This window comes from Pteronotus mesoamericanus, unplaced genomic scaffold (genome assembly GCF_021234165.1).
Source record: "Pteronotus mesoamericanus isolate MK-2021 breed Mesoamerican mustached bat unplaced genomic scaffold, CSHL_Meso_final contig_56, whole genome shotgun sequence".
NCBI classification, from domain to species: domain Eukaryota; kingdom Metazoa; phylum Chordata; class Mammalia; order Chiroptera; family Mormoopidae; genus Pteronotus; species Pteronotus mesoamericanus.
In genome coordinates, this window is record NW_026555201.1 from 1,301,679 (window position 1) to 1,314,838 (window position 13,160).

Sequence of the window (13,160 nt, forward strand, 5' to 3'; positions counted from 1 at the left end):
TCCCTAGTCTCGCCTTCCCTTGCATATTGTGGCATTTGACAGTGTGGTATATATCCTTCCAGATGTTTTTCTATTTTTTTAAAGATTTCATTTATTTATTTTTAGAGAGAAGGGAAGGGAGGGAGAAAAAGAGGGAGAAAAACATGGATGGATGAGCAAGAGAAACGTCAATTGCATGTCTCCAGCTGGGGAAGTTTCCTGCAACCCAGGCATGTGCCCTGGCTGGGAATCGAAGCGGCAACCTTTCAGTTCGCAGGCCAGTGCTCAGTCCTCTTAACCACATCAGCCAGGGCCCAGATGCTTCTCTATATATTTACCCACAGGTTCCCTGCCCCCTACTTGACAATATATCCTGGGGAATCTCTTCATATCAATATGCATAGATTTACCTAATTAAAAGATATATACGTATATATCTTTAACGTATGTAATTTACATATATATGTAATTTAATGTACTTATCCTATAATTTACTCAACGATTCCACTATTGGTGGACATCTTTCTGGGTTATTGGTAATCTTGAACAAAAAAGGGTATCCTGCTCTGTCCTTTTCTTCCCCGGGCCATCATCTCAGTCCCAGCATCAGTTATGTCCCTTTCCAGTGAGCCTCTCTCCTGCCCTTGCCAACAGCTCGCTTGTCTTGTCCCATGATCACCTACCACAATCACCCTCTAACCCCCATTTTACAGAATACCCCTAACTGTCTTCTCTGCTCAGACCTCAAAGCTGCTGAGATGGAGAAAACTGCACAACCCAAACACCGGGGCAACTAAAAACAAAGAGCCTGCAGATCTAACTGGACCTTACTTGCTGCTTAACCTTTTCTGTGTATCCTTGCGGTTTCCTCTACCACCCCCAGGGCAATTGGCCTAAACCCTAACCCTCACTCAAGACCCCTTCTCGCCTTCCTCTCTTAGGCACCAACTTTGCCAGCTTTAAAGGAAAAGTTATGGTTATTAAACATGAAATTCTTCACCTCTCCATACACATACCTACACACTTACATGTCTGCCCGGATCCTTTCTTCCTTCTGACAAGTGATAAATATCCCTTCTCTGGGTTAAAGCAAGTCCCTTCTAGATCCTTTATTCTTTAGACACTCAGAACCCAACATGTAAAATAACTAAAAGTAATGCAGACTTGGGCAGTTTGCATCTTCTTTGATAACTTCTCTCAGTGATTTCTTCCCTTCTCCTTGAACAGTCTCCCTTAAAAGTCCCTCCCTTTACTGTGTGTTTCTCTTTAAGATACTCCCCATCTTGTTTTCTTAACAATGAAATTTCCAAAAAAAAAAAAAAGTCCCAGGCTTCCCATCCCTACTTCCTCACCCCCCACTCATTCCTCAGCCCACCTTGATCTGGCTCTTGTTCTGAGGAAACTGCTTTTCCAAAGGTCACTAGTTACCAAGTACAACGGGCACTTCTCCAGCCTTGTCTTGCTTCACCTCTCTGTGACGTTTGTCACCACTCTTCACTTCTTGAAACTCCACTCTTGGCTTCTGTGCCCCTGCCCTCCTGGCTCCTTTACTTCTTTCCCCACCCCTTCTCACCCTTCTCTCACCAGCCTCTTGAATACTGGTTTATACCAGGATTCTGCCCTTGATTCTTTCCTTTCTCTCTCTGGCAGATGTCATCCACGCCCACAGTTTCCACAAGAATAATTAGAAATCTGTATCCCCAGCACAGCCCACCATTCTGCTGAGCTGTGGGCCCGCACGTCTAATTGATCTCAGGTATCCGTACCATGTTCCAAACTGAACTCATCTTGTTGCCAAAACTGATCCTTTTCACGTCGTCGCCATCTCTCTTCACCTTAGCCAGAAGCCTGGGATTCATTCTCAATGTCTCCCTTTCCCACAAACCCCCACATCACTAAGAATTCTCCAAACTGACATCAAAGTATACCTTTAGATGCCATCCCTCCTTTCCATCCTAACAGCTACTGTTTCAGTTCATCATCTTGTGCCTAGACTTTTGCAGTACTCCAGGCACCATCCAGAATGATGCAGAGTGGTCCTCTCTAAAAACAAGCACATTTAATACATTAAATTAACCATTTAAGGGCTCTACTTCGTTAAGAAATGCTTTTGATCAGCCTCAGGCGGGAGGTTATTCCTAGAAACTGGGTGGCAACTTAGCAAAGCAGCCCCCAACTGAAGAGTAAAACGGGCCAGCCCAGGCCGCATCCCCAATGCCTCCGTAACCTGCCAGAGTCTCGCGGAGTGCGCGGACTCCGCGCACCCCTCCGGGTACAAGGCTGCGGCGCACCGCTCGCCGGCTCCAGGTGAGCCTAGTCGTCGCCCCAGCACTGGAACAGGCGGACGCCGTTGCGGGCGGAGCCAACCTCGTCCGGCCCCACCCCTGCCGGCTCCAGCGCCTGCGGGCCCGCCTCCGGTCACGTGACGGCAGCGCAGGTGAGCACCGCTTCCGGGGTCGGAAGCCCGGATCCCTGGACTTCCACTCTGTCGGGTACGCGGGAGACTATGGCGTCCTCCTCGGCCCCGCCGGCCACCGTACCGGCGAGTACAGCGGCCCCCGGCCAGGGTTTCGGCTTCGCCTCCAAAACGAAAAAGAAGCATTTTGTGCAGCAGAAGGTGAAAGTGTTCCGGGCGGCTGACCCACTGGTGGGCGTGTTCCTGTGGGGCGTAGCCCACTCGGTGAGACCCGGCCCTAGCGCCCCCCCTCCCGGTAGACCTGCCCGGACCCTTCAAGTTCCTGAGCCTCCGAGCGTCCCTGTCTCCAGTCTCCCGTCTCGGGCGCCCTTCGCGCTGCCACTTTTCTCCTGGGCTGCCCTGTTCCCTGCTCACCAGCCTCCAGGTGTTGCCCAGTGTATCTTCTCACTCTGGACTTTTTTCTATAACCGTAGACTTTGTCTCCCTCTCCACCCTTTACTCCTCCATTGTAGTTCCGCCGTCCCCACCTGAAATCCAGCTTGCCTGCCTCCTTCCTGCCAGATCCAGCCTCAGCGCCGGGCTGCGGAGACCGGCCAGGACCTGGCTCCAGCTGGATGGACATTAGGGGGAGTAGGTGGTGGTGGTGAGGTCTCCGGTGAGAGAGTGTGTGTGGAAGGGGAGCAGGGAGGGTAGCTGGATGAGGGGGATCGTTCACTTTCCTTTCCACCTTGGTTTCCAGCTGCCGTCATTGACTTTGGAAGCTTGGCTTTGAGGGAAGCTCCGGGCTTCCCGGACCTTCTAATCCTGCTTTGCCCCTTCCTTTCCCTTCCAGAGGTACAGCATTTCAGAGAAGCTACCCCATTCTGAGCCTTGTGGTTGCACTCACTCAGCCTTTCGTCTTAACTGTATCCCCATTGTTGGCTGGGGTGATGGTGTTTGATATAAGTAGGAGTCACCTTTGACTAAAGAGAGGGCTGAGAATCTCTGGTCATGGGCACACTGTGGTGGTGAACTTTAGAAGCAGAAAACTGCTGTAGAGGGTGTAGCCTGGGAATCAGCAGGAGGCCAAAGAGGCCAGTGCATCTCCTTTCCTGAGGATAACTCAGGTGAAGGAATAACAGCCATTGCTCCCTTCCCTTAGATCTGGAGTGGGAGGGTTGCAGTGACCTTGAATGTGACAGGCAGTATTTTATGTCAGCTTCCATGAACTGTCATAATTATGCCGGGGTGGTAGAGGTGGAAGGGGATGAGGAAGCATAGTTTCTGTCCCATTCTTCATTTGTGGTTTGAAATGTTGTTTGGGGTCTGTCAGCTCCATTTTGCATTTGTAGCTCTGTGGAGTGCTCGCAGCTTCCTGGGTAGTGCTGTCCTAGCAGCGAGTACCGAATCTCAGGCACTTGATATGGGAAAGATTGATGGAGGTCGGGCTGCCTCTCATGTGTACCTTACAGGTGACTCATCCATCCCTTTGGAAAGCTTAACAAGGAGGGTTTTCCTTTAATAAGAATTAAGGGAATTACACATAAGACCTGCCTCAGCTTCCCTAGGTCTATGTGCTTTAGCTTCAACACCGTATTCTCCAGCCAACACACATTTACTTAAAATGTCTGGAATGGAGAAATTCCTTGAACGTATGTCTTAGTGATGATTCAGCCTGCTTTACAGCAGCTGGTGAAGAGGGGTTATGAAGAACTATAGCTGATTTTAGGCTGGAAATCTCAAGTGGCTTTTTTTTTTTTTTTTTCCTGGAGGAGTACGTTCTGTCCTCCTTTTCTACTGAGAATGAGAGGATCTGGGTTTTACTGCAGTGTATGGGATTTAGGTTAGACTCCCTTCATAACCTCTGTCGAATGCTCAAGTAAGGATAGATAAGGCATCCATTTATTCAGTTAATAAACACTTCAAGACCACCGTGTGCCCAACATTTTGCCAGCTAGGCAGCTGCAAGGTGCAGCAGACTAGAACAGGTCCTTGCAGCTGGAAAAGCTCACAATCTAGGTGGGGAACTTACATAAACTAGTGATTAGTCATATGATAAGTACACTATTAAAATTGGGTGAAAGATACTGTGGCAGCGCTGAGGAGAAAACATATCTCCTCAAGATTTCTTAGTACAGGAACTCCCTTCCCACCCTGAATTAGCAGACTGCTGATTCTGGAGGCTGAGAAGAGCATGTGATGTTTGCATCCTTTGGGTTGTCTTGACTTTAGTGAACAGATGCCTCATGAGCTCATATCCTCTGCCTGCCTGCATTCCCTCTGAAATCAGCTGCTCTTCTTTTACCTTACACCAGGGCAGGTGGGACCTACCGCAGAGAACTGGGTCACAGTGGTCTGGAAGGACTGGTCCTGTCTGTAAGGAGATGCCTCCTGCAGGATATGACATTTCGTTCTTGTTGCTGTTGACCCCTCATAGTCCCATTAACTGTCATGTGTACTTTTAAAAATGCCTTTTGTATTGTTTTTAATGGAGCATGGAACTGTTTGTCTTGAATGTCTTGAGTCTGCTGAGGGTATTTTTCTCTAAAATTTTTCACAGCTTCAAAAATAGCCCTGAGTTGCTTTCAGGGTTTGCCTGATATAAAATAACTACTGAGAGCATGAAGTTCCCCGGGGATGGGAGCGTGAGGGGCTCTGTGTGAGGGCTGCTTATTGCAGTCCTTCTTGGGCAGCAGAAGAGGTCAGACATAGTCTCTCACCTTTGTCAAGCAGATGCATAAGTAGTATTTTTCAAGGAATGAGGTTCGAGTTGCTCTTTTCTGACTCTCGTCCAGTTTATGAGTAGTTCTCCACGGTCCTACTCACCCCTTCCATATTCCTGTTCTGACTTATCAGATCAATGAGCTCAGCCAGGTTCCTCCCCCTGTGATGCTGCTGCCAGACGACTTTAAGGCCAGCTCCAAGATCAAGGTCAACAATCACCTTTTCCACAGGTATGTGGCAATGCCCATCCTTCTGTTGTCAACCTTTGTAGAAAAGAGTAAATAATTTTAAGAGTTGAGATTCAATGAGTTAAAGGTTTTAGACTTAGAAGGCAACTTACAAGTTGTATTGTCTAACCTCCTTCCCAATGCAGAAATTCAGTACTGTGCAAAAAAATAAAAAACCCACTAAAATAATTTTCAGTGTTCCCCACACCCTTAAATGTATGTACTAGTTTATCTCTCTTCTTGCCTAGCAATTTCATAGAGTAAATACATTTAGATGCCATTACCATTAGCTTCTGATAGGGACTCCCTGGCAGGGGCGGGGGGAGTCTCTACGCGCTCCTAGTATCAGAAGATGCCATTCTAAAAAGTGGCACATATTGCTGGTTTTAGGATGTTTCTGACTTGCTTGAGATTTGGGAAATGCTGTGGTTTGGATGGGTAATAGAACCTGGTTCTACTTGTGCCATTTACTTAATGTGACTTAGGCAGGTCACTCAGCTACCCTGAGCCACATCCTCCCCTTCTATAAAATGGAAATAATACAGCTTTAAAGGACGTCACAAGGGTTTTGTGAAAATCAAATAAGGGAATATATGTGAAGGTGCTTTATAAACTGTCAAGCTCTATGTAAATGTAAGGTAATAGCGTTACTTTGTTTTCTTACCTTGAAAACCCCTATTACAGAGAAAATCTGCCCAGTCATTTCAAGTTCAAGGAGTATTGTCCCCAGGTCTTCAGGAACCTCCGCGATCGATTTGGCATTGATGACCAGGATTACTTGGTGAGAGTGCATTCGGGGCAGAGGGTATTCCTCCCTCCCTAACAGCGGGGAGTCCTTGTGACAGCTGTGTTTGAGACATGGGGACCTTGGTGAGTAGGGTTCTTTGCCTTTTTGTTGTCACAGGCACCTGCAAAAATCTGGTGAAGGCTATAAACCCTGTCCTTGGGGGAAAAACCATAAACATACTAAAATTTTGTACTACTTCCAGTCCATATATAGACACCAGATTAAGAACCCCTGCTCAACCTGTTATGCCAAGGTTTTTCCTACTTTCAGACACATTCAGTTGACCATTATACTGTGACTTGCATCTCCCTATAAAGGGGGAGGAAAAGAACCCCTGGTCTATTCTGTGTCCCTAAAAGGTATCCCTTACCCGAAGTCCCCCGAGTGAAAGTGAAGGCAGTGATGGTCGCTTTCTTATCTCCTATGATCGGACTCTGGTCATCAAAGAAGTATCCAGCGAGGACATTGCTGACATGCATAGCAACCTCTCCAACTACCACCAGGTCAGGCCTCCCTCCAGCCTTCTTCTTTCCCTCTCTCTCTTACAGCTCAGATGCCAGAGAATTCCTATCCCCTTTCCTCCCTACAACCCTTTTGGCTCTCCAAGAAGCACTCAAGATCATGTTTTTCAAAAACTAGAAATTTCAAAAAAAGAGCCTCTGCATTTATTTGTGTTTTTTTTTAAATAGAAGAATATGGGCGTGTTTCTTCTCATCTGATACCTACAATCTAAAATCACTATGGATTGATACATAAAAGGCACAGGTATAACAAAGTATAAACTACAGACTTAGAATTGGATAAAATGTTAACATCAAATATACTATCAGAAATAAATGCAGTTTGGGGAGAAAAACCAGGATAAGTGCATAATTGGGATGAATTGCAAGGTAGAAGCCATGATCATATACAGCCCTAAAATGGATTAGGGGGCTATTCTGTCTAAGTAGATTAACCTGGCACATTTGTTGAGTATTTTGGTTATAAAAACACTGTCTGAATGTTTTCTACTGAAGAAAAAAAATCTCACTAATATCAATGAGCAAGGAATAAATGAAAGACTGTAAAAGGAATCTTTGGTTTATCCAACAAGTATTGAGTGTCTTTTATTAATAGGCCCTGTGTTAGGCTGTGGAGAAAGAAGTGAATGAAATGGTTTTGGCCCGTGAGGATCTCCTAATGGCAGAGTCCAGTAAGCTAGCATTAGTACACAGCAAGGTGTGCGCAGTAGTAGAGGTTAGTACAGGATGCTCTGGGGGTACAGAGGAAGAGCATCCTGACTCAAGGAAGGAAATACGCTTGGGAGGCTCAAAGAGACTTTTTAAAAGGAGTATCATAGGAATTGCTTCTTGAAAGACTGGTAGGGACCAACCACTGGGCAGTGTGGAAGACAGCATTCTAGGCAAAGGAAAACAGCACTTGTTTAAAGGCACAGAAGCATGAGAGAACTTCGTGTTAGGGAATTGTAAGAAATTCAGTATGGCTGGGATATGGTATTGTGGAAAAATAGGCAGAAGCCAGATTGTGAAGGGTTTTATAAGCAACATAAAGAGTTTGCACTTCGTCCTGAAGTTGGTTTGCAGGGGAGTGATATGTATGTTATTTAGAAAATATGTGTGATAGAGAAGGGATTAGAGGGAGGAATATTGGGGGTGGAGACACCAGATGGGGGTAATTATAATTGTTTAGATGAGAAATGAGAAGGGCCTGGAGGAGCAATGGCAATGGAGGAGGAAAGGATGACTTAGGGTAGAGTTGTGGGATTAAGGCAAAAACACCTCCAAATTCCCAGTTAGGGGTACCTGGAGGCCCGTTCAACAGTTGGGGAGCAGAGAAGGAAACATGTTTTTGGAGGAAGGCAGTTCTGATTTAGACATGTTGAGCTTGGGGTTTCTGCAGTTCATCCAGGTATCAGTGTGCATTATAGTGCTTGGGAAATGGAGTTCAAGAAAGAAGGTTAGAGTAGAAGTCTAGATTTGAGAGTTATAGGTGAAGAGGTGGTAATGAAAGCCATGAGGTAAGATTATCGAAGGGGAGTGTGGAGTGAAATGAAAAGAAGGGTGAGGACAGAGCCTTAAGGAGCAACTGGAGAAAATATCCTTTAAAATAGACTGAGAGTCAATGGAAAATTTTAATTATTTATGTCCTACTCCATCTCATACAGGATCTGAGGACACAAGGAGGGAAATCAGAAAAGTGGTCTAATGGGAACTGAGCATGAAGAGAGTTTTAAGGAGAGACTGGTCAGTAGTATCAGGTGCCATTCAGTTTACCTATGACAATGACAAAATACTCTTTGTATTTGCCAACTGAGGGATTTTGCAGGGGAAGGAGTAGAAAGACTTCAGAGGGGAAATGACGGTACATACTTAATTTCACTGATTTGAGGTGTGAATGAAAGATAGGAAGTGGATTGACTGCCGACTACTTTTCTGAGAAGGTCGGCTATGAAGAGAAGTAGGCAGCAATACTGAGAAAGAGATAGAGAGAAGCATTGAAAGAGGAATAATTTTTTAAGAATTCAAATTATAGGCCACCATGCAAACATTTTTACTGGGGAATCCAGCCCACCAAGAAAACAATGATCTGGATAAAATCAAATTGTTGACAAACAGATGTAATTTCTAATCTTGTGACCATCTGCATATAAAGAGCATCTAAAATAAGAATAACACCTGCATTCTCCATCTGAAAAAATAAAATATGAAATGAGAGAAGGTACTTTAAAATTGAGACATTACTCAAATGAATTAATCAGAGGAGATTAGGATTCAGAAACTTCACAGTTAACCAGGGGCACCTTTAAAATGCTCCTGCCACTCTGACCTTGTAACCTCTCTACTTGAAGTTTTCTGCTCACTCTAGAATGATAGTGTTTGAATGCCCATCTCTGGGCTGTTTTGTATATCTGCTGCTCAGCCTCTCCCCATTCCTTCCTCCCTTCCACCCCAGTACATTGTGAAGTGTCATGGCAACACGCTGCTGCCCCAGTTCCTAGGGATGTACCGAGTTAGCGTGGACAACGAAGACAGCTATATGCTTGTGATGCGCAACATGTTTAGCCACCGTCTTCCTGTGCACAGGAAGTATGACCTCAAGGTACGGAGAGGATAGCTGGGGCAGAGGGGAAGGCTGCTGATGGCCTGAGAGTGGGGAAGGGCCTTGGAGGGCACTGGATGATTTATTTCAAAGGAAAGAAAGCTATGGGTTTGAGTAGTCATCTTAGGAGCTGAATCTTCACTGTTCTTTTAGCCACTTCTACTGACTTGGTCTTTGGGTTTCTCCACAGGGCTCTCTAGTGTCCCGGGAAGCCAGCGATAAGGAAAAGGTGATACTCATTGTAGGGTGAGGAATGGGGAAGGGCAAATGAAAGAGATCCTCTTCGGATAAAGAGGCAGGGATTGCCTGCTAGTTATTCTTATCTTAAACCCTGGCAAAAAGAGAAAGGTAAACTTGTTCCAACCCAGGGATTGTGTGGAAGGGGCAGTGGGAACAGCTGCTTTGTCAAAGGTTACTCCATGTGGAAGGTTTGGGGATGGGTGAGAATGTCAGACTTGAAGAGCAAAATGCTTAACTTCCATCTCTCAGTCTGAGCTCTCCTATTCAAGCAGCTACCTAACTTTGCTTAATAAGAAGAAAGAAAAGTCAGCGTGGAGGGCCTTCATGAAAACCAGAAGCAGAAAGTAGTGGGATGTGACTTGGGGTACAGCTGCAGTGACTGAATCTGGGGAGACCACTGGAGGTGGGAACAGACTCTGGGACAGCATCCCAGTGTGGAGTCAAACGAGAGAGGGGCTGTGAGATCTCTCCCCTTAGAGACCACTGAGTTAGAGACGGAGCTGTGGATAGAGCAGGATCCTTTCAGCCTTTGGGGAAGGGATATATTCTTAAGATGTCCCTTTACTTATTCTCAGGTTAAGGAATTGCCCACCCTTAAGGATATGGACTTTCTCAACAAGAACCAGAAAGTTTATATTGGTGAAGAGGAGAAGAAAGTGTTTCTAGAGAAACTAAAGAGAGATGTGGAGGTGATGATTGGGGTGCTCTGGGAAATGACTTTGTTTCCTTTTTTGTTCCCCTCAGGGTAGTTATCTCTCCACTCACAATATAAGGGAAGTCCTCCCCTTCCCTTTATTCTTTGGGTTTTCTGTATGGTAGGCAGTTGGGTATGAGACACCACACCCACCTAGAGGTGACACATGGAGGGGATCACAGGAGTGAGCTAAAAGGATGATCTTAGACACCAGGACATTTAGGTACTGAAGGGCAATGGAATGCTACCAACCCTCAATTTTTATACTTCCTTTTCCCAGGAGGGCCCCAGAAATTCAAGGGTGGAGGGCAGTATAAGGGTGGTATCTGGGAGTGGGGAGGGAGATCTGAGTATCTGATTTGTCAGTGGGGTCTCAGTTCCTAGTGCAGCTGAAGATCATGGACTACAGCCTTCTGCTGGGCATACACGACATAGTTCGCGGCTCTGAACCAGAGGAGGAGGGGCCTGTGCGGGAGGAGGATTCAGAGGGGGATGGGGACTGTGGCCTGACTGGACCTCCTACCCTGGTGGGCTCCTATGGCACTTCCCCTGAGGGTATTGGCGGCTACATCCATTCCCATCGGCCCCTGGGCCCTGGAGAGTTTGAATCCTTCATTGATGTCTACGCCATCCGGAGTGCAGAGGGTAAGAGAGATCCTGGAAATTTTATGGGCAGGGAGGGTAGTCCTTGTGGGACAGAGGACCAGGGTGTTGGGTGGAGAGTCTGGTTAACTTCTCAAAACAGATCTGACTGGTTCCTGAGGAGACGAAATTGGGGCTATGTTTGCTCTTCATTGGTGGTTACTCTCTCCAGGGGCCCCCCAGAAGGAAGTGTATTTCATGGGCCTCATTGACATCCTGACACAGTATGATGCCAAGAAGAAAGCAGCTCATGCAGCCAAAACTGTCAAGCATGGGGTGAGGGTTCCACAAAGCCTTTCCTTTCCTGTCTTGTCTATTCCTTGGAAAAAGAGAGCCTCTCATACTAGAACAGTAGAGTGGCAAAAGGATCAAATGCTGGGTAGGAAATGGCGGGGAATGGAATCAAGGGTGGGGAATGGGGACGAGGAGGGATGGCCTGACAGCACGTTCCATACCTCCTTACAGGCTGGGGCAGAGATCTCTACTGTCCATCCTGAGCAGTATGCTAAGCGATTCCTGGATTTCATTACCAACATTTTTGCCTAAGAGACTTCGCGGTGACTGCTGCTGTATGTTCAAGGTGGTGGGGTTCGGAGAGGCTTGGGGGAAATATGGATATCCTGGACACTACTTCTCTCCCTTGTTGCTAAATCCAGGCTACAGCCCCTTTCTATCCAAATAACTCCGTCTTACTGAGTAGACTCTTCCCGGCCCTCAGAAATACATCACCTTTTCTCCCCTTTGTCCAGTTTTCGTCCCTCTCTGCCTCCAACAAGTCAACTTGCTTTATTAGCATGTCACTGTTGATTCTCTCCCAAGTGCCTTGATTTTTTGTAAAATGCTCTGTAGTTTCTGTAACATAGGAGGAGCCGGGGGGAGGGGGTTGTTTGCCATCTTCAGGACCTGACTGGACAGATGGGCCTGGCTCAAGCAATTTCTCTGGATGCACTCTGCTCTGTGGGATGCACTAAGAGTGTCTGAATTTTGCTGATAACTTTATAGAACTCACTGTGGCATACTTCCTTCCCAGTACGCTCGGAGATGGAAGACTTTCAAGTTACTACAGATACGGGTGCAGACATGCACACACATGATGGGATATGGCTAATCTACACACACAGGTGGGGTGGAGAGTGGTCAGCAGGCTCACATCTCATGGAAGTGGGAGTTAAGAGGACTTGTGATTATGCAGGGAACTGGAGAAAACGTCTCTCTCAATGACTGACTACTGTCTCCAGTCTATCTTTCCTCCCTCCACTTCCACCCCTACCTCTATACTTCTGGGCACAGGAGCCCAGAGATGGTTGGCCAGAGTGTCCACGCCTGAGTGAAGGTGTTTGTTGCTGCTCTTTCCCAGGACCTCACACCCCTTCTGGCACTGGAACCCTTCACTGGGGTATGGCCAGTTCGGAGGCTAGGATGGTAAACCGGGGTGTGAGGTTCACCCCCATATGAAATTTCCTTTCTTCATGTCTAGCCTTCCTGAGGTTTTATTCCCAGGAGAAGGGAATATCTCTACCTGGGTCAACTCGGCTCATTTCAAGAGGATCGAGGTCTCAAGTATGAGAACCTCCTCCACCCTGTGGAGGTGTGTGCCTAGCATACTCCCTTCCCCCAAAACCTTTTTCCAGTTGGATTTGTTATTCCGTTCTCTTCTGTCCCATCTTACTGCTACTGTGTCTCCCAGGGGACAGATGGCCTTCTTTGTCATCTTCACTTTCCACCCCCAGAGGAGTCAGAGCCATAACTCAGTCACCCAGCTTCCTCCAAAGATAGCTGAGCTGATGCATGATATTCTCAGAATGCAGAGGACCCTGATGAGCCCAGGTAGTGTCCTCCCTGCCCTCCAATGCCTTTAGGGGAAAGGCAGCCATTCTTGCTATCCTCCATACTCCTTGAGGCTTCTACATTTTTAAAAAATGTAAAGAGACACCAGCCACTGGCCTATGAGGATGCAGAGATTCTTTGCTCTGTATCTGGCTGGACTGATGTGTCTCACAAGAAGTCACAAGGTCATAAAGAATTCCTTTCTCACCTCCATCTTCTGCTCCAAAGGAAGTAACAAGAGGAATCCCAGTTAAGGATTAGAGCCCTTGTGATACCTTCCTGACCAGAGCCTGATCTTTTTCATTCCAACCATCTACCTTTCCCTTGAATGCAATAAAACTCCATGACACCAGCAACTGTTGTTCTTTGGAAATGGGTTTCTGATCAGGTGGCTGATGATGTATCATGAGCAGTATGGTCTTCATTTGTTTCTTTTGATTTTCATCTTTTTTGTTTTATTAACTAACACAAAAGACCTTGTGTACTTGCTCCCATTGCTATCACTATATAGAAATTAAATTATTGAATCCAAATTCCTTCACAGAA

At 46.4% G+C, this 13,160-nt stretch overlaps 1 protein-coding gene across 2 annotated transcripts; it reads left to right on the plus strand.

The window, feature by feature from the left end:
* Window positions 1-2,404: 2,404 nt before the first annotated feature.
* PIP4K2C (phosphatidylinositol-5-phosphate 4-kinase type 2 gamma) lies at window positions 2,405-13,100 on the plus strand. Of its 2 annotated transcripts, none has more exons than XM_054579998.1 (10): window positions 2,405-2,659; window positions 5,231-5,328; window positions 6,010-6,106; window positions 6,472-6,615; window positions 9,065-9,211; window positions 9,402-9,440; window positions 10,027-10,140; window positions 10,523-10,790; window positions 10,960-11,063; window positions 11,253-13,100. In XM_054579998.1, exons 1-10 carry the CDS (start codon window positions 2,486-2,488, stop codon window positions 11,331-11,333), a joined length of 1,266 nt encoding a protein of 421 aa, XP_054435973.1. In that variant the 5' UTR covers window positions 2,405-2,485; the 3' UTR covers window positions 11,334-13,100. The 2 variants fall into 2 exon arrangements, with proteins under 2 accessions (XP_054435973.1, XP_054435974.1); XM_054579999.1 differs by lacking the exon at window positions 2,405-2,659 and adding an exon at window positions 4,744-4,767.
* The last annotated feature ends 60 nt before the right edge of the window (window positions 13,101-13,160 follow it).

Coding starts and splice junctions, on each gene's coding strand:
- PIP4K2C (XM_054579998.1), top strand. CDS start 2,486: ATGGCGTCCTCCTCGGCCCCGCCGGCCACCGTACCGGCGAGTACAGCG. Junction 6,616..9,064: donor ACCTCTCCAACTACCACCAG/GTCAGGCCTCCC, acceptor CTTCCACCCCAG/TACATTGTGAAGTGTCATGG. Junction 11,064..11,252: donor CCAAAACTGTCAAGCATGGG/GTGAGGGTTCCA, acceptor ACCTCCTTACAG/GCTGGGGCAGAGATCTCTAC.